Genomic DNA, 25,497 nt, shown 5'->3' with positions numbered 1-25,497 from the left:
CCATGGCACGAAGCCTCCAGTGATAATCCATGGCCCGGAGCCTCCAGTGATGATCAATGGTACAAAGCCTCCAGTGATGATCCATGGTGCGGAACCAGTAGTGATGATCCACAGCACGGAGCCTCCAACGATGCTCCCCAGTCCGGAGCTTCCAGCGATGCTCCTCAGCCCGGAGCCTCCAGCGACGCTCCTCAGCCCGGAGCCTCCAGCGACGCTCCGCAGCCCGGAGCCTCCAGCGACGCTCCGCAGCCCGGAGCCTCCAGCGACGCTCCGCAGCCCGGAGTCTTCAGCGACGGTCCGCAGCCCGGAGTCTTCAGCGACGGTCCGCAGCCCGGAGTCTTCAGCGGCAGCCTGCAGCCCGGAGTCGTCAGCGGCGGTCAGCAGTTCAGAGCCTCAGGCGCTGAGCCACGGTCTGATTCCTCCGGCGACACAGAAGCGGGGGGATCAGCGGGCGGTGTGGGGGCTACGCCCCGAACCAGAGCCGCCACCATGAGTAGATGCCCACCCAGACCCTCCCCTATAGGTTCAGGTTTGCGGCCGGGAGTCTGCACCTTTTGGAGGGGGGGGTGGGGGGTAATGTCACGCCCTAACCTGAGAGAGTCGTTTTTCTCTGTTTGGTTAGGTCAGGGTGTGACATGGGGTGGGGTGGGCATTCTATGTGTTGTATGTCTATGTTGTTTTTGTATTACTTTGTTGGGCCGAGTATGGTTCCTAATCAGAGGCAGTTGTCTATCGTTGTCTCTGATTAGGAATCATACTTAGGCAGCCCGTTCCCCACCTGTGTTTGTGGGTTATTGTTATTTCGGTGTGTGTTCGGCACAGTGCATTATGTTCTTACTGCGTATCTGTTTATTGTTTTGGTTTCGGTTTCCCTAAATAAAGATGTGGAATTACCGGCACGCTGCGCCTTGGCTCCTTTATGACAGGGAATTTGAGGATTCAGAACGTGACAATGAAGATGTTCTTGTGATTTTTGCCTGCATATTCAGCACATGTTGGTTGTAGCTTTATTACTGTATCCGCTAAGTTTCTTTCGTAAGAATAAACAGATCCATATCTAAGTTAAGAAGGTACACAAATAAATGATTGTATATGCATGTGGTAGCCACCACTTATTTGTTTTTGATCAGAGGAAGTGGTTTTGGGGCACCTGAGTGGTGCAGCGGTCTAAGGCACTGCATCTCCGTGCAAGAGGTGTCATTACAGTCTCTGGTTCAAATCCAGGCTGTATCACATCTTTGGCGGCACATAATTGGCCCAGCGTCGTCCGGGTTTGGCCGGGGTAGGCCGTCATTGAAAAAAATAATTTGTTCTTAACTGACTTGCCTAGTTAAATAAAAAACTTGCCTAGTTCTAAAAAATAAATACATCTTTAAAAAATCGAAGTACCTATTGTAAGCCATTTGTGTGCACCAGTGGTCACCAACCTTTTCTGAGTCACAATGCAAGTCGAGATCTACCTCTAAAAAAAATGTTTTTTACATAAGCCTATGCAACATTAAACAATTAAAGGTTTTGTAGCAATAAGGTTTGTGCAGTAGGCTATAGGCCTACTTGAATTGCTATGCTTGATTTGCCCTGCCAGTGTTGTTCTTCTCAGACGATTTCGAGGGAGGGAGGGAGGGAGGGAGGGAGGGAGGGAGGGAGGGAGGGAGGGAGGGAGGGAGGGAGCATCGGTGAGGCTGCCTCTCACCCGACTCCCCGTCCCTCTGTCCGCTGAGAAAGGAGGACACAATCTTCCAGCTGATGGCGAAACAAGTCGCACTGAATTTCTGCCTCATGCACCAATCCGTGTTGTTACTCCTATGACCAGAGAAAGGGAAATATTCCTCGTTATTAAAAAAGACACAAGCCGCTAATAATAACAAAACATCGGAACACTTATAAAAGTGTTGAACAAAGTGTTGACAGTGCTAAATAACAACTTGATTACGAAATGACTCATAAAACAGTAGCTCTTTGCTGTAGTCTCTCTCTAGTCATGGTTTTAAAGTTTTTAAATCTCACAGTATCAACTGTACTGTTTATTTTTACAGTCTATGGATCGAGTAAACTGTGCAGACACTGTGATCTGAGCTATCTGAATGACTGCAGTAGGCCTGCCGGGTAGGTGGAGTTCTACCTTCAGACACATGAAATGGTTTCAATTGGAAACACTTTGCCTTCCTGGTGCTAGGGCTGCAGAATGAAGTGCACCTACCGCCAACAGCATGAAACAAATCAAATCAAATAGGAACGCAAGGCTTTATCGTTGTTGTTTTTTACAGAAATGTTTGGTGATCAACTAGGAATATCCTTGGAAATCGACCAGTTGATCGCGATCGACCAGTTGGTGTACACAATGAGTCCATTAACTGTCTCTAACCTCATGGTATTTAGTTGGTGTGGAGCTGCAGCAGTAGAGTCAGAGGATCAGGTGAAAAAATAGGTGGTAGGAGTGGTAGAACTGGTAGAAGAATGAATCCAGATATGTATTTTTAAGAAATTATGAAAATAGTTGATGACAAAAATACTTAAACAAAAAAATGTATCATTCTAATTGTACACTTTTTGATTATACACTTTGATGGCAATACTATTGCTCAAATAGACAAACAATGACCACAAATGAACGTGTTTATGGAAATAAAGGCATCATTTGCATAAACATGCGCGTTTCTGATAAACAATGCAAACACTCCCACAACTGGATAAAACAAACACAGAGAGGTGGGCAGCGTGTGTCTAAAGCCCTGAACTGAACTGCCTTATAGTCTATAGAGTAACCTCACAAAAAACAGCCTTTTTTCAACTGGTGGTGTTGACTCCCCACTCATCATTTTCCAGCCACACCTACTCTGAGTAATTACCTCTGCACGCACAGAAGAACAGCCTTGTCCGGCCAGGGGGCTGGCCACAGCACAGAATACAAATGGCCCATTAAAATGCTTTCAACTGCCAATTAGTCAAGCAAGATATGTACTGAACTTGCAATTAATAACCTTTTACCACAAGCCGGGTAAAGATGGCACAGCCTAATGAGCATTTGATTGTCATATTTGTCTTGAATGCTGTTAAAGATTACAAATGTCAGAGGGCAAACATTGTCAGAAGCCTCTTCTGATTTCTTGCTGAAATTTGTAATATGGGAAGTTTTTCCCCGTCTGTTCCCAGAGGATAGAAGGACAATGGGGTGAAGACAATACTCTCTGCTTCACGGGGCGAGTGTTTGGGTCAAGGCCAAGGTTTAGTGGCTGTCAGGCGGCAATGATAGAAATGTCAGCCCAAGCAGAGCTCAGGGCAGAACAGACGGGTTCATGTCAAGGTTACCAATGTGCTTTACACTACACAGCAAAACACTACTGTGCTGTGATGAACTGCAGTAGAACACAGATGCAAAATAACAGTATTCATCATTGTGCTACTGTTATATTACTACTGGATAATGCTAATGATAAATACTGATTCTAAAAATAGTGCCAGGTATCAGGATGTGATGTTAGGATACGATTGAGAATTCAAACCCTGCTATATTAAAGTTGCACTATGCAGAAATCACTCCGCCATTTCCTGGGTTGCTAAAACTGTAATAGTTTGGCTAATTTCAGTTTATGTAACAAAATAAGCTAGTATAGTGTAGACAATCATTGTTTCATCTAAACCGCTGTGAAATATATTTTACATAAACAAAAATATTGTTGTTTCGGCTGTTTGAAGCTGGTGTATAAAACCGAAAGTAAAAGATGCAAAAACAAAACGTAAGAACAGGAAGCATAGAAATAGCGCACATAGAACAGATATATCACTTCTTAGACTTGCTTTCAACTAGAATGATAGATCTATAATCATTTCTGGGAATTTAGTCAGGTCGCTCAAAAAGTTATATATTGGCACTTTAAGTAGTGTGTAAGAAGACATTGCTCTAGGATGCAAGAACTACATTGTTCACCACATTATTGATGTCATCGTATTTGATAGCAGTCCATCAGATTCTGTTGAAAATTAAAGTTATCTCGCAATCTGTTCCTACAAATCAAATCAAATGTATTTATATAGCCCTTCTTACGTCAGCGGATATCTCAAAGTGCTGTACAGAAACCCAGCCTAAAACCCCAAACAGCAAGCAATGCAGGTGTAGAAGCATGGTGGCTAGGAAAAACTCCCAAGAAAGGCCAAAACCTAGGAAGAAACCTAGAGAGGAACCAGGCTATGAGGGGTGGCCAGTCCTCTTCTGGCTGTGCCGGGTGGAGATTATAACAGAACATGGCCAAGATGTTCAAATGTTCATAAATGACCAGCATGGTCAAATAATAATAATCACAGTAGTTGTCGAGGGTGCAACAAGTCAGCACCTCAAGAGTAAATGTCAGTTGGCTTTTCATAGCCGATCATTGAGAGTATCTCTACCGCTCCTGCTGTCTCTAGAGAGTTGAAAACAGCAGGTCTGGGACAGGTAGCCGTCCGGCTTCTCCTCCCCTGTGTCTGTTAAAGCAACTCAATATTCTACCACACCACCCAGCAGCAATCCCTTAGAACAGGAACATGCTGATTAAGGACACTAATATCCAAATAATTACTTTTTACTTGAGTGATATATTTTTTCTCACAATACTGAGACACAACATTATCCATGTGTGAGGTATATTAATTGTTCTAAATCTGTACTCTGTCTCCACTCTCATTCTTCCTCCAGATTGGTCTTGCATTGTGGATCCCATGACTGAATGAGCTTGGTTCAGCGTTGCCAGTCATGGAGCAGATGGATTGTAAGCCTTACCAGTCATTATCCAAGGCCCGGAATGAGATGGAGCTTGCATACACCAGCTCCTCAGACGAAAGCGAGGATGGTAGGAACCTTTGCAAATCCTACACATCCCGAGAGACCCTGCCCGATTATGGCCAAGAGATGAGACTCAACTACAACAGCCACAGAGCCAAGCGGAAAACAGTGGACGAGCCCACTGGAGGTACGGCATAACACCACAAACCACAAACAAGTTTAACCAATCAAAGTGAGATTGTTAAATAGTAATTGAATTGAAATAGCAATTCATTTTAACTGGTAACAGCAATGGGGGCATTTATTATGTAAATGCCTGTTCCATTTTTGAGTTATTGATAAACTCCCAAGTTCCAGTTTTGACATTCCAGGTTAATCAGTTTTCCCTGCACACAGGTTATGGTCAGTTATGAAGTCAAAATGGCAGAGAGGTTGCAGGGGAAACAGGTAAATGCAGTGTGACTGGATAACTGATTGTATGCATGATAAGACATTGCAGCTTATCATGACTTTGCAGCTAGCAGAATGAATTTTATAATCTCATGTTCCCGTATCCACATATCCCCTGGTAAATGTATGAAAACTTTGCTCTGCTGCTGCAGTGACTATGGAAGTATTGCATGCTAATGTGGAAGGTAGACTCGGGTTGTATATTGCTGCAAAAAATGTGAATTAGAGGTAATTCAGTTATTCCGTCAATTGTTTCCTAGTCAGTCACACATAGGAGCTCTTTAACACCTTAGGGCTGTGTTGGGGTTTGGTGGGTGGGATGGGTATGGCGGAGGGATTGCATAATTATGTTTGAATTGACTTTTTCTCTGTAGAAAATAACACAATCACACCTCTAGTTCATCCACGCTAAACATATCTATCGTTAGGAAATGAGAATAAGAAATTAGTGTTGCGGGGAAAACAATGTAATCAAGGTCAAAACTCAAAGAATTATGAATGGTTTGAGTGGAGATGTTTTTACTCAGTTTTCCATTGCAGTCTACGTTGTTATCTACCTTGTTCACTGGAGACATTGTGCAGTATGTCATCACTGTCTCTTGATGGTTCATCATGAAAATGTCTCAGGGTCTGGTCTGCTTCAGGAAGACATGAAATACCACTATGGAGATTAAAGGAGGTTATTCCAGGTCCCATCTAAACCACTGGTTGAATGTTTACCTTTCACAATACACATTATACGTCTTGAAATTATTATAGACTCATTTCTAATTTGATAAGACATTTGATAAGGTAAGAGTAATTTCCTACATTTCCATATTGCTTTATTACTTGTCAAAGATTCATGGTTACTAGGGATGCCCAGATAAGAGAAATCTGGGACAAAAAACTATATTTTCTTGGCTGTGATGGCCAATACTGATATCGGGGGAAAACAAGCGGTTGTGAGATTCGGGCAACAACACAATCAGAAACGGCAGTGTCATTGGAAAATAATGATTTATAGGAGCTACTGTAAGGTTTCCTCACAACAGTTGTATTTTATTATGTCAATTCTACATAGGACCTATACGAAAGCTATTTGTAAGGTTATTGGGCATAAGTATGTACAGGTGCAGAAGATGGACAAAAACAGATTACCGTAGAACATTATCGTAATGGTGATAGTACACGTGTACCGCCGTAGTTCAACTTTGATCAGTGTTGCTGTTCTTATGGTTTTACATACAAGTTCTTCTAAGCCTATTCTGTCTCTTCTCATGGAGTCCTGGAACAAATGCAGTTGTGAAATATAGTTGACATGACACATTCCTTGATCATTGTGATATCATTTGAAGAGAATAATTGGAGAACAAAATAGTCATGCTGAAACTATGAGTCTGGTATAATGACCATGATGTCATTATAATCTATATGAGGATCCTCTCTAATGATGCCAATCAGTGATTGATCATTAGAAGATTAGAGTAGGTATTTCTAATTCAAATGATGATTTAACACTTTCGAAAGAGAACACTTAATATTTATTTCACATACAGTACTTGCCTATTTAAAGGCACATTTTACATACATATGAATAACACCTGAACTTCATATCCCTCACATCGATATGATTAACAGTGACATATTTCTAATCAAATGATAATCTTTATACTGTAGTATCTTCTTTTCTTTAGATGTACCTTCAAACCTATGCGAATGATGAAAATACATATTTTCATCTATTGGTTTGTTTTAACTGCAAATGTGAGCTCAAATCGGCCTTATGCTCCCATGTATTGCGGTATTCAAATTATACACTGAACAAAACATTTTGTTCTGGTTACCTTGGAAACTGCATAAAATGAACAAATGGCATTTGCTCGGAGCAGCAGCTTTTTCAACCTGAACAGATTGATAGCAAAACAGTATGCACAGGATTTCAGCCCCTTTCGTGGAGAAGAGAACATTCTCTGTGCTCATTTATGTGTCCATTTTCCGCTGGTGCCTCCATTTCGCGGCTGTGATTTTAAGGGGCAGGAGGTCGTAGAGAGATATTCACTGACAAGAAATTGGTCAAGGACATGGGTTCCTGACTGGCGTAATTAGTGTAGAGATTATTACTTGAGAGTGAGGTCAGGCAAGTCACCTTGGTGAGGGATTCTCAAGAGCAGTTTAAAGAAAGACGACACCTCTCCATATGCAAGCCGCACCACAGTGTTGAGTACACATCATGGCCACAGGCTGGTATTACTGAATCTAGTCACACAGGATTCTGATCTACGCCTGATTATTGTGCAGCCCTGACAAATCCATTAAAACTGTTGCTAAACCAATTGACCTAAAATGTACAGTTTTAGAACACCTACTCGTTTTTCTTTTATTTTTACTATTTCTACATTGTAGAATTGTAGTGAAGAGATCAAAACTGACAGCTTTGCACACTTGGCATTCTCTTAACCAGCTTCATCAGGTAGTCACCTGGAATGCATTTAAATTAACAGGTGTGCCTTGTTAAAAGTTAATTTGTAGAATTTCTTTCCTTAATGCGTTTGAGACAATCAGTTGTGTTGTGACAAGGTAGGTCGGTATACAGAAGATAGCCCTATTTAGTAAAAGACCAAGTCCGTATTATGGCAAGAACAGCTCAAATAAGCAAAGAGAAATGACAGTTCATCATTGAAGGTCAGTCAATACGGAAAATTTCAAGAACTTTGAAAGTTTCTTGAAGTGCAATCGCAAAAACCATCAAGCGCTATGATGAAACTGGCTCTCATGAGGACCGCCACAGGAAAGGAAGACCCAGATTTTCCTCTGCTGCAGAGGATAAGTTCATTAGAGTTACCAGCCTCAGAAATTGCAGCCCAAATAAATGCTTCACAGAGTTCAAGTAACGTACACATCTCAACATCAACTGTTCAGAGGAGACTGTGTAAATCAGGCCTTCATGGACGAATTGCTACAAAGAAACCACTACTAAAGGACACGAAGAAGAGACTTGCTTGGGCCAAGAAACACGAGCAATGGACATTAGACTGATAGAAATGTGTCCTTTGGTCTGGAGTCCAAATTGGAGATTTTTGGTCCCAACTGTCATGTCTTTGTGAGACACGGTGTGGGTGAACGGATGATCTCCACATGTGTATTTCCCACCGTAAAGCTTGGAGGAGGAGGTGCTATGGTGTGGGGGTGCTTTGCTGGTGACACTGTCTGTGATTTATTTGGAATTCAAGGCACACTTAACCAGCATGGCTACCACAGCATTCTGCAGCGATACACCATCCCATCTGGTTTGGGCTTAGTGGGGCTATCATTTGTTTTTCAACAGGACAAGGACCAAGGCAAAGGGTGGCTACTTTGAAGAATCTCAAATATAACATATATTTTGATTTGTTTAAACATTTATTTATTTTTTGAACACTTTTTTGCCCACTACATGATTCCATATGTGTTATTTCGTAGTTTTGATGTCTTCACTATTATTCTACAATGTAGGTCATTTTAGGACTAGAATGAGTAGGTGTGTCCAAACTTTTGACTGGCAATGTATATCTTCACTAATGCTGCAAAGCTTTGCTCCAATTGTTGACAAGCATGCACCTGTTAAGAAACTAAGTGTGATAACTATTAGAGCCACATGGATTGATGATGAATTGAACAATTGTATGGTTCAAATAAATTAGGCAAAAGAGGTGGCAAACAAGTCAGGCTGCTCAGCTGTTTGGTTGACACACTGTAAGTTGAGAAATGTTGTGACTAAACTTAACAAAAAGAAGAATAAATTATATTACCAAACAAAGAGAAATGACATAAAACACAACGTAAAAATACTTTGGAGTACCTTAAATTATATTATGGGCAGAAAACCAAATTAATCTCCATCGTTCATTGAAGTTGATATTGCCAATCATTTCAACCACTATTTCACTAGTAAAGTAGAAAAAACTAAAAGTGAAATGACAACATTAAACAGTGAACCATCATCACTTTGTATAAAATATCTAATAATGAAAGAGAAGGAATGCTGTTTTGAATTTGGTCAAGTTATTGTGGGAGAGGTGGAAAAACTATTGTTATCCATCAATAATAAGTCACCAGGTATAGACAACCTTGATGGGAAACTATTGATAATTGTTGCAGACTGCATTGCCACCCCGATTTTCTATCTCTGTAACCAAATTCTAAAGGATTGTGTGTCCACAGGTATGGAAGGAAGCTAAAGTAATTCCAGTGCCTAAAAATAGTAAAGCACCTTTTGCTGGCTCTAACAGCAGCCCAATCAGTTTGCTGCCTGTTCTTTGTTAGCTGTTTGACCAAATACAATGCTCTTTTTTCAGAGAAGTTAACTACTAACTCAGCATGCATATAGAGAAGGGCACTCAACTTGTACTGCATTGACTCAGATGACTGATGATTGGTTAAAATAAATGGGTAATAAAATGCTAGTTGGAGCTTAATTGTTATATTTCAGTGCAGCCTTTGATGTTATTGATCATAAATTGTTATAAAAAAACCGACTGGCTATTGCTTTACATTACCTGCCATCATATGGTTGTATAGTTTTTTTCCAATTAAACCAGAGAGTGTTCTTCAATGGAAGCTTCTCTAACATCAGATAAGAATGGTGCGGTGTCCCTCAGGGCAGTTGCCTTCGGCTAATACTCTTCTCTATTTTTACAAATGATTTGCCACTGATCTTACATGAAACTAGAATGACTACAGTGCATTCGGAAAGACCCCTTCTTTGATTGGAGTCCACCTGTAATAAATTCAATTGATTGGACATGATTTGGAAAGGCACATACCTGTCTGTATAAGGTCTGACAGTTGACAGTGCATGTCAGAGCAAAAACCAAGCCATGAGGTCAAAGGAATTGTCTGTAGAGCTCTGATACAGGATTGTGTCGAGGCACAGATTTGGGAAGGACACCAACAATTCTGCAGCATTGATGGTCCCCAAGAAAACAGGGGCCTCCATCATTCTTAAATGGAATAAGTTTGGAACCACCAAGACTTTTCAGAGATCTGGCCACAAGGCCAAACGGAGCAAACAGGGGAGAAGGGCCTTGGTCAGGGAGGTGACCAAGAACCCGATGGTCACTCTGACAAAGCTCCAGAGTTTCTCTGTGGAGATGGGAGAACCTTCCAGAAGGACAACCATCTCTGCAGCACTCCACCAATCAAGCCTTTATGGTAGAGGGGCCAGATGGAAGCCACTCCTCAGTAAAAGGCACATGACAGCCTGCATGGAGTTTGCCAAAAGGCACCTAAAGGTCTCTCAGACCATGAGAAACAAGATTCTCTGGTCTGATGAAACCAAGCTCGAACTCTTTGGCCTGCATGCCATGTGTCACGTCTGGAGGAAACCTGGCACCATCCCTATGGTGAAGCATGGTGGTGGCAGCATCATGCTGTGGGAATGTTTTTCAGCGGCAGGGACTGGGAGACCAGTCAGAATCGAGGGAAAGATGAATGGAGCAAAGTACAGAGAGATCCTTGATAAAAACCTGCTCCAGAGTGCTCAGGACCTTAGACTGGGGAGAAGGTTCACCTTCCGACAGGACAACGACCCTAAGTGTACAGCCAAGACAGCGCAGGAGAGGATCTGCAGAGAAGACAAATACTGGTGTGCCAAGGTTGTAGCGTCATACCCAAGAAGACTCGAGGCTGTAATCGCTGTCAAAGGTGCTTGTCTGAGTAAAGGGTCTGAATACTTATGTAAATGTTATATTTCAGTTTTTTATTTGTCATTGTGGGATATTTTGTGTAGATTGAGGGGAAAAAAAACAATTTAATCCATTTTAGAATAAGGCTGTAATGTAACAAAATGTGGAAAAAGTCAAGAGGTCTGAGTACTTTCTGAATGCACTGTATGTATGCGGATGATTCCACACTCTACATGTCAGCACCCAAAGCCAGTGAGCTCACACAAATTCTAAATTCTAAAGGAGTTACAGTCAGTATCAGAATGGGTGATTAATAATAAACTGGTTTTAAATACTTCTAAAACTAAAAGCTTTGTATTTCGTTAAAAATTCTCTAAGGCCTTAACCTCACCTGGAGTTTTAGATAAAGGTTGTGACCATTGAGGATATTGAGGAAGCTAAACTCCTAGGTAAAACATTGGATGGTTGATTATCATGGGCAATTCATATTGACAAAGTTGTTGTGAAGATGGGGAGGGGTATGTCTGTTTATAAAAAGATGTTATGTGTTTTTTACACATAAATCAACTGTACTAGTTGTTCAGGCTCTGGTCTTGTCCCATCTTGATTACTCTGGTAATATGATCAAGTGCAGCAAAGAAATCTCTAGCAAAGCTGCAGCTGGCTCTAAACAGAGCAGCACACCTTGCCCTTAACTGCACATACAGAACTAACATCAACAACATGCATGCCAGTCTTTCCGTTTGAGGGTTAGCGAGAGATTTACGGCTTCTCTTCAAGTTTTTATGAGAAATAATACTGTGACAAATTCCAGATTGTCTGCATTATCAAAAACATTCAACTCAGACACCCGTACAAGACATGCCACCAGTGGTCTCTTCACAGTCCCCAAGTTCAAAACAAATTCAAGTCAATGCACAGTTTTATACAGAGCCATGATTGCATGGAACTCCCTTCCATCTCCAATTACTCACGCAAACAGCAAATTTACCTTTAAAAAATGGATAAAAAACCAACGCATGGAACTGCGGGGACACGTACAAACATATGCAAAAACAGATACACTAACACACACATTATTTTTGTATTTTTATTTTTGTTGTTGCATTGTTTGTATATAGCTTTATTTTAAATGTGTGTGGCTGTCCTTGTCTATCAGTGTTTTAAGTTTATTTGTGGACCCCTGGAAGGGTAGCAGTTTCTTCTGCATAAGCTAACAGGGATCCCAATAAAGAAATAAACAGATAAATCATAATGAAAGATTAAACCTTGGTCTTTCTACATTCTGGGTTTACGGCTGAAGCTTTGGGCACTGTTCTTTTTGTTACTGTTGGAAGTTATGATTTGACCAAACAGTGCAGAACAGATTAGGAATAAAATAGGATGCATCATCCTCTCTGGAGTAATTTCATTTCTTTTTGAAAAGGATATACATAGACATTTTTCACAGCTCAAGTTAATATCGCTCAAGGTCACACCTGTTATAGAGGTGTAAAGTTGACATGGAAGAAGTGTACCAGATTAAGTAAATGAAGTGCTTCGTAACATAGAGTATTTCAAGTGAAAACAAAACTTGCCTTTTTGTGCCATGCCAACAATGACCTAGAAATCTGGCTTGTGAGTTAAAATTAGTATTCTTAGTCCTGAATTATTTATTTTGAAGGATATCATATTGTATTCTGTCTTGAAAGGTAACTGGGGGAATTACTGTTCACCCATCCCTGATCTGGAGGTGGTGAAAACAGATGGTGCTCCTAACACCTCATTCTGTGGGAATACTCACAGCATCCACACACTTCCAGAATGCCTCTCCAATTTCGGAACATCAAATGAAGAGAGAACAAGAGAATGTACCACTCTACTAATGTAAATATTGTTACAGAAAATGGTAGACAAAATGTACCAGATTTAACCTGGTCCCAGATCGGTTTGTGCTTTTGCCAGCTCCATTGTCATTGTCAAGCCAAACATGATTGTTATTAGGCAAGAGACTTCTCCTTAGGACCAATGGAATGGTCGAAAATGAGCAAAATCGGGGCACTGGGCCATGCAAAACGAATTCGCCCATTGATGTGTTTAGCATGACAATTAACCCTCAGCTAAGCCCCGCCCTCTTAAACACAGACTACTCCTTGCTAATCAGGCGCCTCTCTGGTATGTTGTGGTGGACTGTCATAACAGTTGCTTCACAGGAACTTGGTAAAATAGTGTGGCTAGCCACTGAATGGCTCTGCAATGTCAGCATGCAGTCAAAACAAGCAGTACTAGAGCACCAAGTCTGGGACCAAAAGGCTCCTTAGCAGCTTCTACTTCAAACCTTAAGTCTGCTGAACAGTTAATCAAATGGCTACCCGGACTATTTGCATTGACCCCCTTATTTTATTATTATCTATTATAATGTTTTGCAATGACTCTCTTGCACAGGCTCGATGTACACTCACTGGACTCTAACCACTGACCCACACATACTACACTGACACTCCAACACACACACACACACACACACACACACACACACACACACACACACACACACACACACACACACACACACACACACACACACACACACACACACACACATACATTCACATTCCTTCACACTCTTCACACACGCTGCTGCTACTCTCTGTTTATTATCTCTGCATAGTCACTTTACCCTACCTACATGTACATTATCTCAATTACCTCGAATACCCCTACCTACATGTACATTATCTCAATTACCTCGAATACCCCTACCAACATGTACATTATCTCAATTACCTTGAATACCCCTACCTACATGTACATTATCTCAATTACCTCGAATACCCCTACCAACATGTACATTATCTCAATTACCTTGAATACCCTACCTACATGTACATTATCTCAATTACCTCGAATACCCCTACCAACATGTACATTATCTAAATTACCTCAAATACCCCTACCTACATGTACATTATCTCAATTACCTCGAATACCCCTACCAACATGTACATTATCTCAATTACCTTGAATACCCCTACCTACATGTACATGATCTCAATTACCTCGAATACCCTACCTACATGTACATTATCTCAATTACCTCGAATACCCCTACCAACATGTACATTATCTCAATTACCTTGAATACCCCTACCACCTACATGTACATTATCTCAATTACCTCGAATACCCAGTAACCCTGCACATTGACTCGGTACCGGTACTCCTTGTATATATATATCCTCGTTATTGTTATTTTTATTGTGTTACTATTTTTCCTTTAGTTTCTTTAGCTAGTTTCTTACTTACATTTTTAAAACTCTGCGTTGTTGGTTAAGTAAGGACTCATAAGTAAGCATTTTACATTAAGGTCTACACCTGTTGTATTCGGCGCATGTGACAAATAAAATTTGATGTTGACAACAGATGAGAGTTAAATTCATAATATAGCTAACTTAGGTAGCTAACATCCATTTGGATAAAACAAGTTATATTGACTGGCTAGCTAACTAACTAGTGTTTTGAATTCGTAAAATAGGCTCTGCATTTCAGGAATCACAGTCGCAAGTACCCCTGGTGCACTTATCAATTATTTAGCCATTTAAACCTTGTATGTGAAATGTGAGTTTGTCTGAGGCAGGTCGGATGCGAGCCTGGTTGATGACAGTTGCTATCCAACGGAGCACTGCGATTGGCAGGGCTTAGCGAAGGATCAATTCCATAAGGAGTTGGCAAGAGAGCAGAAACAGTTTTACCCAGGCTATACCAGTGTAGGTCTGTGTACCACACAGTATACTGATAGGTATCAACGTACAGTAGTAAAATGTTCCGTTTTAAAATGGTTCTGTTCACCAAACACGAAATGTGGACTAAACATTGTTTCAAAATGATGTGCATTGACAAAAATATGGCATGTTGCACTCTAGAACAGCCTTTGCGAATCTGCTTTCACTGCCACCAGCTACCTTTCAATAAATAGAGTATGACAACATAGTGGATACTGTGATAACTATAAAGCCCATTCTCTGTAAAGAAATCTGACTCTTAGAAACAATTTTCATATGTTTGGTGAGCACTTCCCCAAGGGATATGTAAGTGAGCACCAAAAATATCTCTTTCCGTTGCTTTATTTGGGAGATCAATGGGAAAAACTCAATTTACTTCACAGCATTTCGTCCCTGAAACCATATGTCACTATGAATTATCTCACGGTATTATTATAATAGAAACAGTCTTTGTTTCTCATTTAGTTAGAATGATCTGTAGATGGTTGTTCAATGATTGATGTTTAAAGGTGAGCCATTTACAGGCATTTTCTGAATTTGAATGAATAGCCAAATGGTTTAAATAAAGCCAGAAAGTATTACATTCTAAAGTATTTTCTGACAATATCTGTCTAGCGTTCCATTATTGGTGGCATTACAACAGTTCTACCAAGTACTGTAGCTTTCAAAATAGTGTCCTCTTGGCTCTTGCAGTGCCTGTTTATTTCAAATATTATTAGCTTCTTCAGTGATGAACTTACTGCAGTGTACACTATAATTCTTTGTTTTGATATATGAAATAATATAACACCATAAAACACTGGCGGAGATATGAAAATAAATTAGTTCATATTGCTATACATAAAGTATGTGACTTGATGTTGTTATTTCCTTTCTCTCTCCTAGAGATGGACTTCTGTGAATCCACCCAGCTAGCGCGGCCCAACTACCAGGCAGAGCTTCGCTCTACCCCCCAGCATGGCTACCCACTGGGTATGGGCTCTGATGTGGAGACAGAGACGGAGGGTGGGCCCTCGCCCGACCACGCCCTAAGACTCTGGATGCAGGAGATTAAATCGGAGCACAGCTCCTGTCTGTCCAGCAGAGCCAACTCTGTCCTGTCTCTCACTGACACCGAGCAGGAGAGGAAGTCAGACGGTGAGAACGGTAAGACCACATGGCACGGGAATTGCAACACCATGGGGTTATACACCATTTATTTACATATCCCACTGTCTGTGTGTTCTTATCATTTCATCAAAAGGTATAAAACAAGAATCCATTTTTTGTTCATAACCTGTTAATAACTATGCTGTACGTAGGATTGAGCTTTGTTCAATAGGTAGCTGTGTATCCCACTATTTTCCCATAATTTCGCTATGAAAATAATGAAAATGGGTCCCGCTGCAGTAAAGCTAAACACTTCTGTTATGTTTTCCACCAAATCTGTCCATGATGTCAACCCAAGAACTCCATAGTGACCACTATTGCAAGGTGTCAGGTAAAACCTATTGTAAGGCGGCAAGGTCCTCAAGGCATTGGGACCTACTGTACTATACACCATAAAGTGACAGTGTGTGTACTGCGACAGTGTATACTGAGGAATATAATGATTTTGGGGTATGTATTTATCTTGAAGACCCGGGGATTCATTCAGCAGGTAATGAAAGCAAACAAAGAGCAGGCTCAGTCTATTGATCGTCAAGAGAAGTGATATTTGTATCAGGGATGTCACGCTCTTAATTCGCTATGCACACTCTTCAGTGAGAGGCAGAACGTTAGTGTGAAATTAAGTTTGCTTGTGTGAGGAACCTTTTCCAGGGTCAAGTCTGATGAGAGAAAAGAGTGAGTCTGTAGCAGCCTCGTTTCTCATGTTGAGGTCCATTCAAAATGTGAAATCAGACAGCAGTGTCAGTTACCCATTTCAGGTCTCCAACAGCTGTAAAAACATACAGTATGTGGAGGAGAGAATAAATCAAGTAATAATTTGATTTATATCAGCTTGTTATTTTGAATGTTTGTCTCAAAGTGCTTTTACACGAGATTCATGCATGATGTCATTTGTGGTAATAATGGAAGAAATAGAGCGTCACCAGAGAACATTATTAATAAACAGGTGCAGATGAGTTGTTTTTGAGATTGTAAGCTGTGGACTGGAGGGTACTGTCCCCTGTGATGCAATGTTACTGCCATTCTAATGTACTCCTTAGCCTTCACATTGACTATTTATCCTGCCAGAAATGTGCATTTGTGAATGTTAAAACACTGAGTGTACAAAACATTGAGACTACGTTTGTAATATTGAGATGCACCCCCCACCCCCTTTTGCCCTCAGAACAGCCTCAATTCATTGGAGCATGGACTCTACAAGGTGTCGAAAGCGTTCCACAGGGATGCTGGCCCATGTTGACTCTAATGCTTCCCACAGTTGTGTCAAGTTGGCTGGATGTCCTTTGGGTGGTGGACCATTCTTGATACACACAGGAAACTGTTGAGCATGTAAAAAACAGCAGTGTTGCAGTCCTTAACACAAACTGGTGCACCTACCATATATACCCTGTTCAAAGGCATTTTGTCTTGCCCATTCACCCTCTGAATAGCACAAAAACACAATCCATGTCTAAATTGTCTCAAGGCCTAAAAATCGTTTTTTAACCTGTCTCCTCCCCTTCATCTACACTGATTGAAGTGGATTTAACAAGTGACATCAATAAGGGATCATAGCTTTCACCTGGATTCACCTGGTCAGTCTATGTCATGGAAAGAGCAGGTGTTCCTAATGTTGTACACTCAGTGTATATCTGTTGGGAAGCATGGCCACGTTAATTGCTGAGGTCATTACAGAGACAATGTTGTCATTGTTGTTGCTTTATTATTAATATTGCCTTATTGTCTTTATCTGCACCAGAATGTCCCTCAGCATTTATTTATTCTCAGTCAGAACGATTATCACTCTAGGGAATAAATATTGCTTTGTGGTGGGAAAAAGGCTGTGTTTGAAGTGGGAATATGGTGGGCCTTGTCTTTCTCTTACCGTCCCTGACTCCTGCTGATCTGTTAAGACTGACAGACCAATGGAAAGGAAGAGCAGTATGGGGTTTTGAACTGGCATGGCACTGATGATGTATGTGATCTGCAATTTTAATGAGCTGCAGCGCAGAGGGAGGTTCAGATGCAGTTTACCTCCCTCCCTGAGTTAATGTCTTGGCTCCTCACTATTAAAGTATCTAATGCTATTCCTCCCCATGTAGAAAAATATTATCACTGTTTCTTAATGCAGTATTTATCAGTTTACTCTGAACGGATCTGACCTTTATACTCCCTTGGAAGGAACCAATTGCTCTTGTTATATTTTGGCTACTTGATGCCACAGTACTCTGTCCTCTCCTGGTATTTCACAGCTTATATTGGGTAAATACAACTATTGTTCTGTAAAGGATTACCATGCATGTAAAACCACTGTGGATGAGTGTAGAAATTAATGCTATGCACCATAGACAAGCATGAAGGCTAAGAATGAATGAAAAGGCGTCTTGTTATTCTTTGATTTGGGAAGGAGTGGCTTTTTCCGGTTCTTCAAGGGTTTGGAAGTGTTATTTGAAAATCTGCTATGGTCAGGCTGAACATTATATATTAGCATATTTGGTTCATATATCATACAGCACATTTGGTTGATTGCCATAAACCCTCCTCTTCGTTCTAGGCTTCTGTACACCTTCAGAACAAACACAACGATATCTAACGCCAAACATTGATGGATTAGGCCCCATTGTGGCTGTCACATGCATGTGTGAGGTTGTCCTCAAGAAAATAGTTGAGGTTATACCCTTGGCCAGCAGTGTTAGAAATCATAACATACCTTAGTAGTAGTAGTAGTAGTAGTAGTAGTAGTAGTAGTAGTAGTAGTAGTAGTAGTAGTAGTAGTAGTAGTAGTAGTAGTAGTAGTAGTAGTAGTAGTAGTAGTAGTAGTGCATGGGCACTTTCATGTTATGAACAGTATGTCTCTCTGATGGATGGCTAACTACAGTACATTCTATGCAGACCCTAGGAAATATTGATAATTTGATTCTAGAATAGCTGTACAATAATTCCATCTTGAGTCATATTCGCTGTGTGTATCTATTACCCTGCATGAGCCTACATTTTCACTGGTGTCAATCATAGGAGTAACATAAAGCTGTATGCGTCACCTCCCCCTGTGCCTTGCACCACATGTCACGTCCTGACCATAGTAAGTTGTTATTTTCTATGGTAGAGTAGGTCAGGGCGTGACAGGGGGGTTTTCTAGTTGAGTTTTTCTATGTTATGTTCTAGTTTTGTATTTCTATGTTGGGTTGTTCAAGTTTTTGTATTTGTATGTTGGGCTTTGTTTGAGATGATCTCCAATTAGAGGCAGCTGGTCATCGTTGTCTGTAATTGGAGGTCATATTTAAGTTGGTGTTTGTCCCACCTGGGTTTGTGGGAGATTCATTTTGAGTAGTGTATGTTTCACCTCTGCGTCACGGTTTGTTGTTTTTGTCTTTCAGTTTATTTATGTATTGCATAGTTTCACAGTATAAATAAAATGTGGAATGACACACACGCTGCACTTTGGTCCGCTCATTCCTATGACAACCGTGACACCACCAAAGGGTTTAGCTTTTTTTTGTATGTTCCTGAGAAATTCAGAGCTGAAACAGCCAAAACTCCGCAAACAAAATTATTGAAGGAAAAGATTCCCATCTGATCAATATCTCCTTGTTTGTAAAGTGAGACTTTGTGACAGATTATACATTAACAAACAAAACTACAGGAGTAACTCACTCGGTCATTAATGGATTTAAAAGAAAGGATTTGCCAACAACAATTTGACCCTGTGTTTCAAAAGTTCAAGTTTCATACTGTATGTATTTGTGTTCTTATCTATCAATTAATGCATTCTTCATTTATCAATCCAGTTCATGCTTTATAAGTACTTCTGTTTAATAATGTTCACTGAATGGTTTGAAGTGAGGGGTTAAATAGCTGATGGGTAACAGACGGTATAAATCATCCGAAACTGCTTCCCATTAATGTATGATGCTCATGTATACTTCATTTTCCGGATGAGGTCTACAGTATAGATGTTGTCGATGGGTTGAACAGTATTCTTGTTACAAGACAAAATGTTGTAGAGTTGATCTACATCATAAATGTGTCATGATGTTGAGGATTTTACAATTTTGCCTTTATTCCAATCCATGTATATTGTATTTATCTTACAAAGATATTGCAAATGTAGCTCAGAGCTGTTTTGCCATCTAAAGTTTTACTACATTTTATATTGTCTTTATGTTTTATTTAGTGTAATACTTTATCAGACCTAGAACAATCTTTTGCCTCCTTGTTTTGATATACAATGATGCAAAATCAATTTGTTTAAGTTGTTCATGCCAATGTGTACAGAGTAAGTACTACGCTGTACACAAACAACAAAGTTTGTTTCCTCTCTTGGTGGAATGCCACATAACAAACTGGCCTGGATCCGTTCCAGGAGTGGTCTTGTGGGATTTGGTGTGAGATTAGGCCATGTACAGCGGTCCCCTGGACGTCTTGTGTAAATGCATTTGGCTTTTAGCTCCTGAAGCCCAGCCTCTGGTGAATTATCGACCATTCCATTCGTCACCTCAGAGGGTCTTTAGCTGATATGGTACTACAACACGTCCCTGGGCAATTAAATAGAAATATAAGGCAACAATCAGGACCACATTTATCTGTGTGTCTGAAGGGCTCCAGAAACAGACATAAGTAGTCATGGGCTGATTATATTCTCTGTGCAGAAGAAAGTTAGTACAGGGACTCTTTGCATGTTTCAAATGTGATTTTAACTGCCTTGTTCTTTACATTTGGATCAGATTTCCGGGAGACAATGACAGTATCTTGTAGAAAGTAAAAAAACATAAAGAATCCACACGTCTGGGTTTCATTCCTCTGCATTGTCAAATATATCTCATTTATATGAATTATGCTCTATATAAAATTTGTATTCAAGCTGTGGTGATAACAAAGTTATCTCCCAAACTGTCCATCATGTAATTTAATACAAGTTTAACAGGTGACAAGCCTTAATCTAAAATTCATACCAAAAAGGTATTATTTGTTCAATTTGTTTTCTCCCCCTTCCATTTCATGCCGGAAAATTGGCAGGAGTGAAAATGAGAAAATGAGAAAATGAGAACCTGAGCTCTGCAGTGGTTCAATAAGATGATTCTATTAATTATTAATATTTTAACGGCCCCCATATGCCACGACTGATATTGTGTGATGGATTCACATCTTTGAATGAATTTCATCAGTTTAATGTAAAGTGTCGACATCAGAGCCATCCTCCTCTCCCTCTGGCTACTCTGAGACGAGATGATTGGGGGCTGTGAGACACACGAACCCTCGGAAGACGGACACATCAAATACCCTCCTAATGACTGACTCCGTTATGGAAACGTATGAGCCATATCAGTCTAAATAAAGCAGACGAGCTTGAACAATTTCATCAGGAAAACATCAAAGGGAAGGATTAAACCAAACTGTTAAATATGAGATGAATTAAGAGCATTAGACAGAATACCGTGGTGTGTATTCCTCTTAGGATGCTAGCTTGTTTATCATTAGATATTAGCTTGTGCCCTTTTACTTAATGTTTTTTGGCTGTAATGATGATGGTTTTAATGATCAGGGAAGTTACCCACTGTAACGACAGGGCTGGCTGAATGTATGGTCTGATTATAGGGGTCAATATTTAAAGAGACTATGTTGTCTAGATTTATGACAGATGTGGGCTTTGAAGTTTTGGGGTGTATCGTATGTCTGTATTTGGAGTAGACAGTCCATCTGATTGGACTATGCACTCTTAAAAAAGGGTTCCAATAGGAATCTTCGGCTGTCTGTCACGATTGTCGTAAGGAGTGGACCAAAACACAGCAGGAAAATGTATACTCATCTTCTTTTTTAATTTGAAGAAGGAAAAACAAAATAAACACGTATACAAAAACAAACGACTCCAAACAGTCCCGTCAGGTGCAACAAACACTAAACCAGGAAATAACTACCCACAAACCCCCATAGAACAAACACCCCTATAAATAGGACCTTCAATCAGAGGCAACGAGAAGCAGCTGCCTCCAATTGAAGGTCAACCCAATAAACACCACATAGAAATAGACCAACTAGAAATAACATAGAAATACACTAACATAGAACATAACCCAAACAACCCCGAAACACCCTAAACAAACACCCCCTGCCACGCCCTGACCAAACTACAATAACAAACAGCCCCTTTACTGGTCAGAACGTGACACTGTCCTCATAGGAGAACCCTTTTTGGTTCCAGGTAGAACACTTTTTGGTTCCAGGTAGAACCCGTTTGGGTTCCAGGTAGAACCCTTTGTAAAAAAGGGTTCAACAAAATGTTTCTACCTGCAACCAAAAAGGGTTCTTCAAAGGGTTCTCCTATGGGGACATCCGTATATATGGTATATATGGTAGGTGCACCAGGTGCACCAGGTTCTCCTATGGGGACATCCGTATATATGGTATATATGGTAGGTGCACCAGGTTCTCCTATGGGGACATCCGTATATATGGTATATATGGTAGGTGCACCAGGTGCACCAGGTTCTCCTATGGGGACATCCGTATATATGGTATATATGGTAGGTGCACCAGGTGCACCAGGTTCTCCTATGGGGACATCCGTATATATGGTATATATGGTAGGTGCACCAGGTGCACCAGGTTCTCCTATGGGGACATCCGTATATATGGTATATATGGTAGGTGCACCAGGTGCACCAGGTTCTCCTATGGGGACATCCGTATATATGGTATATATGGTAGGTGCACCAGGTGCACCAGGTTCTCCTATGGGGACATCTGTATATATGGTAGGTGCACCAGTTCTAGATAGCACCTTTTTTCTAAGTGTGCTCAAGTCAAGACTGTCAGCCTGTCTGCATCAGAAAGTGACATCTTTCTGATGCATTGTGGGACTTATTGTCTTGGATATAGGATATTTTACGTGTCTGATTGAATTGTATTATTGCATGTATTATTTTTCCAGTGATTCCATCTCATTGCTTTGTCTTTTGCATCCTGAGCGTTTCTGTCGTCAACCCCACAGTACAGAAACAAAAAAAAAGTGTATTATTCTGCAGAATTACCATGCCATTCTTGTGAGGGAAATGTACACTGAGGAGGGTGTTGAATCAGACTTTACTTTTTTCGCCCCATATTAGAGACTTCAGAGCAGGCAGCTCCAGTGATGATGAGCCTGATTAATGCTAAAGGTAGCAACCAAGAGAGATCCCTCATATGTGTCTGCCTCTGCTGTCTGACTGCTGGAACAGCCTGCATGTCAAAGCTGAGGCTTCTACATCTGCCACTGCCGCCTGATGCTGTCTCCAAGGTCTAGAGCAGCCTGTCTGTCCTGGCTATGAATGATACTCTTTTGAATGCAATTGATGTGTAGTTACAGATGTAGGATCTTAATTTGAGCCAGTTTGCTACAGCAGGAAAATAATCCTGCAGCAACAGGAAATGTGAATTATTGTGTGGATTATAATGAATAGACATGTTTTGTAGGGGTTGATACATTTTTTGTTAGGGCAAATCAAGTCTGATCAAGTTTGCATTTCCTGCTGTGCAGGCAAATTCTCAGAAACAAAAGAGTGATCAAACTAAGATCCTACATCTGTATTTTATTTCCAATTTACCCATAATATACTTCACAGGGCAATAGATGGATAGATACAAATAGATGATGAATGGATGAAAATGTGTACATTTAGGGAGCCCTTTGGCTGTTTTATTATTGTTCAACATAATTTGCCTACTTATAAAATAATGCCTTTTTAATGAATTCTTAAAACCCTCCAGTATTAATATTTAATTTTCAATATCTAAAGCCTAATCAGAACAAGCCAGAGAACAGGAAATGAGGCTCCATTTTAGGATAAGTGCCGTTATTATACCACTCTGTCTTAAAATTTGAGGAAATGGTTAAAATGAAAGAATGGGTGAAATGTGCTAGCTGGTACAGTTTCCCCACTGCAAAGGCCCAGCTCTAACACTAGCTAGTGTGTTTGTTTGGTGATAATTGACATGTGTGCTGACTGCAGCACCATCAGTGTCCTGCTGAACAAACATGAGGAGGTCATCCACCTGCCAGTTCAGGCTACTAGGCTGGGGAGAGAGGATGAAGTCCTCTACTACAGTGTTGTTCTACGTTGATCCTCCTACGTTGATCCTCCCGTTTATACAGGCAGCCCAATTCTGATATTTTTTCACTAATTGCGTCTTTTGACATTTTGCCAATAATTGGGCAAAAGATCAGAATTGGACTGCCTGTGTAAATCCAGCCCTGGAGACACGCTGTGCATCCTGAATTTACCTCCAGCTGAGTATCAATTAGACACTCATTAGTAGATCTGATTGGCTAAGGCCAACCAATTAGCTGGAAGATGACTCTGAAGACACATTGATAGACATATTGCCTGCATTTGTGGATAGTTGCTTGTTTTCATTACACCACCCTGAGATGGTCGATGTTATCCATTTGAGCAAATGACAAATGAGTCTTGACGAAATAATGTGTATCTCCTTTTTATGCATTGGTTGGTTGTCTGAAGAACATGCTGAAGCCACCATGTGTAGGAGCTGCTACGGTTTCCCTTCATTTTAGAGTATACTGGAATATACTGCCTACGGTACTGTATATGTAGCCTAATGATCTGTGTCTCTGGGTGGGTTCAACTCGAGGAACCAATCCACTGGGCACAGAATTCAGTCAGTTAAACGTCTAGTTTTGATTTACATTTGGTTGAGTTGTCAACTAATGTGAATTCAACATGAAATTCATTGTCACCATTTTCCCCCCCGTTATGTTGTTGACTTTTTGCAAATCCAGTCAGTTTTCCACGTTGATTCAACACCATCACATAGTTTAGGGGTGAAATTGCATGAAAACAATGTTGATTCAACCAGTTTTTTGCCCAGTGGGATAATATCTGACAATTTCTAATTCAAGTTTGAACTAAAGGGCTTACATTTTGTCAGGGTGGGAGGCAGTCATCCAACTCAATGACAAAATGAAAAATGACAGTCGATTTTTCCTGCTCATTCACATTGCATTTGGAAAGTATTCAGACCCCTTGACTTTTTCCACATTTTGTTACATTACAGCCTTATTCTAAAATCAAAACATCAATCTACACACAATACCCAATAATGACAAAGAAAAAACAGTTTTTTTATATTATTTGCAAATTTATAAAATAAAACAGAAATATTAAATTGACTTAAGTATTCAGACCGTTTACTCAATATTTTGTTGAAGCACCTTTGGCAGCAATTACAGACTCAAGTCTTCTTGGGTATGACAATACAAGCTTGGCACACCTGTATTTGGGGAGTTTCTCCCATTCTTCTCTGCAGATCCTCTCAAGCTCTGTCAGGTTGGATGGGGAGTGTCACTGCACAGCTATTTTCAGGTCTCTCCAGAGATGTTTGATCGGGTTCAAGTCCAGGCTCTGGCTGGGCCACTCAAGGACATTCAGAGACAAGTCCCGAAGCCACACCTGCATTGTCTTGGCTGTGTGCTTAGGGTTGTTGTCCTGTTGGAAGGTGAACCTTAGTCCCAGTCTGAGGTCCTGAGCTCTCTGGAGCAGGTTTTCATCAAGGATCTCTCTGTACTTTGCTCTGTTCATCTTTCCCTTGATCCTGACTTGTCTACCAGTCACTGCTGAAAAACATCCCCACAGCATGATGCTGCCACCCCCATGCTTCACCGTAGGGATTGTGACCCTTGGCATTCAGGCCAAAGAGTTCAATCTTGTTTTCATCAGACCAGAGAATCTTGTTTCTCATGGTCTGAGAGTCTTTAGGTAAC

At 40.6% G+C, this 25,497-nt stretch overlaps 1 protein-coding gene across 4 annotated transcripts in view; it reads left to right on the top strand.

Annotated features, from left to right (window-relative positions):
- Positions 1-25,497, top strand: part of tenm1 (teneurin transmembrane protein 1) — a 232,381-nt gene that overhangs the window by 33,832 nt on the left and 173,052 nt on the right. For all 4 annotated transcript variants that reach the window (XM_014137549.2, XM_045692309.1, XM_014137548.2 and 1 more), the window contains exons 2-3: positions 4,673-4,946; positions 15,501-15,761. In XM_014137549.2, coding sequence (XP_013993024.1) covers positions 4,730-4,946; positions 15,501-15,761 — 478 coding nt within the window. In that variant the 5' untranslated portion in view covers positions 4,673-4,729. The remainder of the gene's footprint in view (positions 1-4,672; positions 4,947-15,500; positions 15,762-25,497) is intronic.

Source organism: Salmo salar, chromosome ssa13 (assembly GCF_905237065.1).
Source record: "Salmo salar chromosome ssa13, Ssal_v3.1, whole genome shotgun sequence".
In the NCBI taxonomy this organism is placed as follows: Eukaryota; Metazoa; Chordata; class Actinopteri; order Salmoniformes; family Salmonidae; genus Salmo; species Salmo salar.
This window is presented reverse-complemented; position numbering and strand designations above follow the sequence as displayed.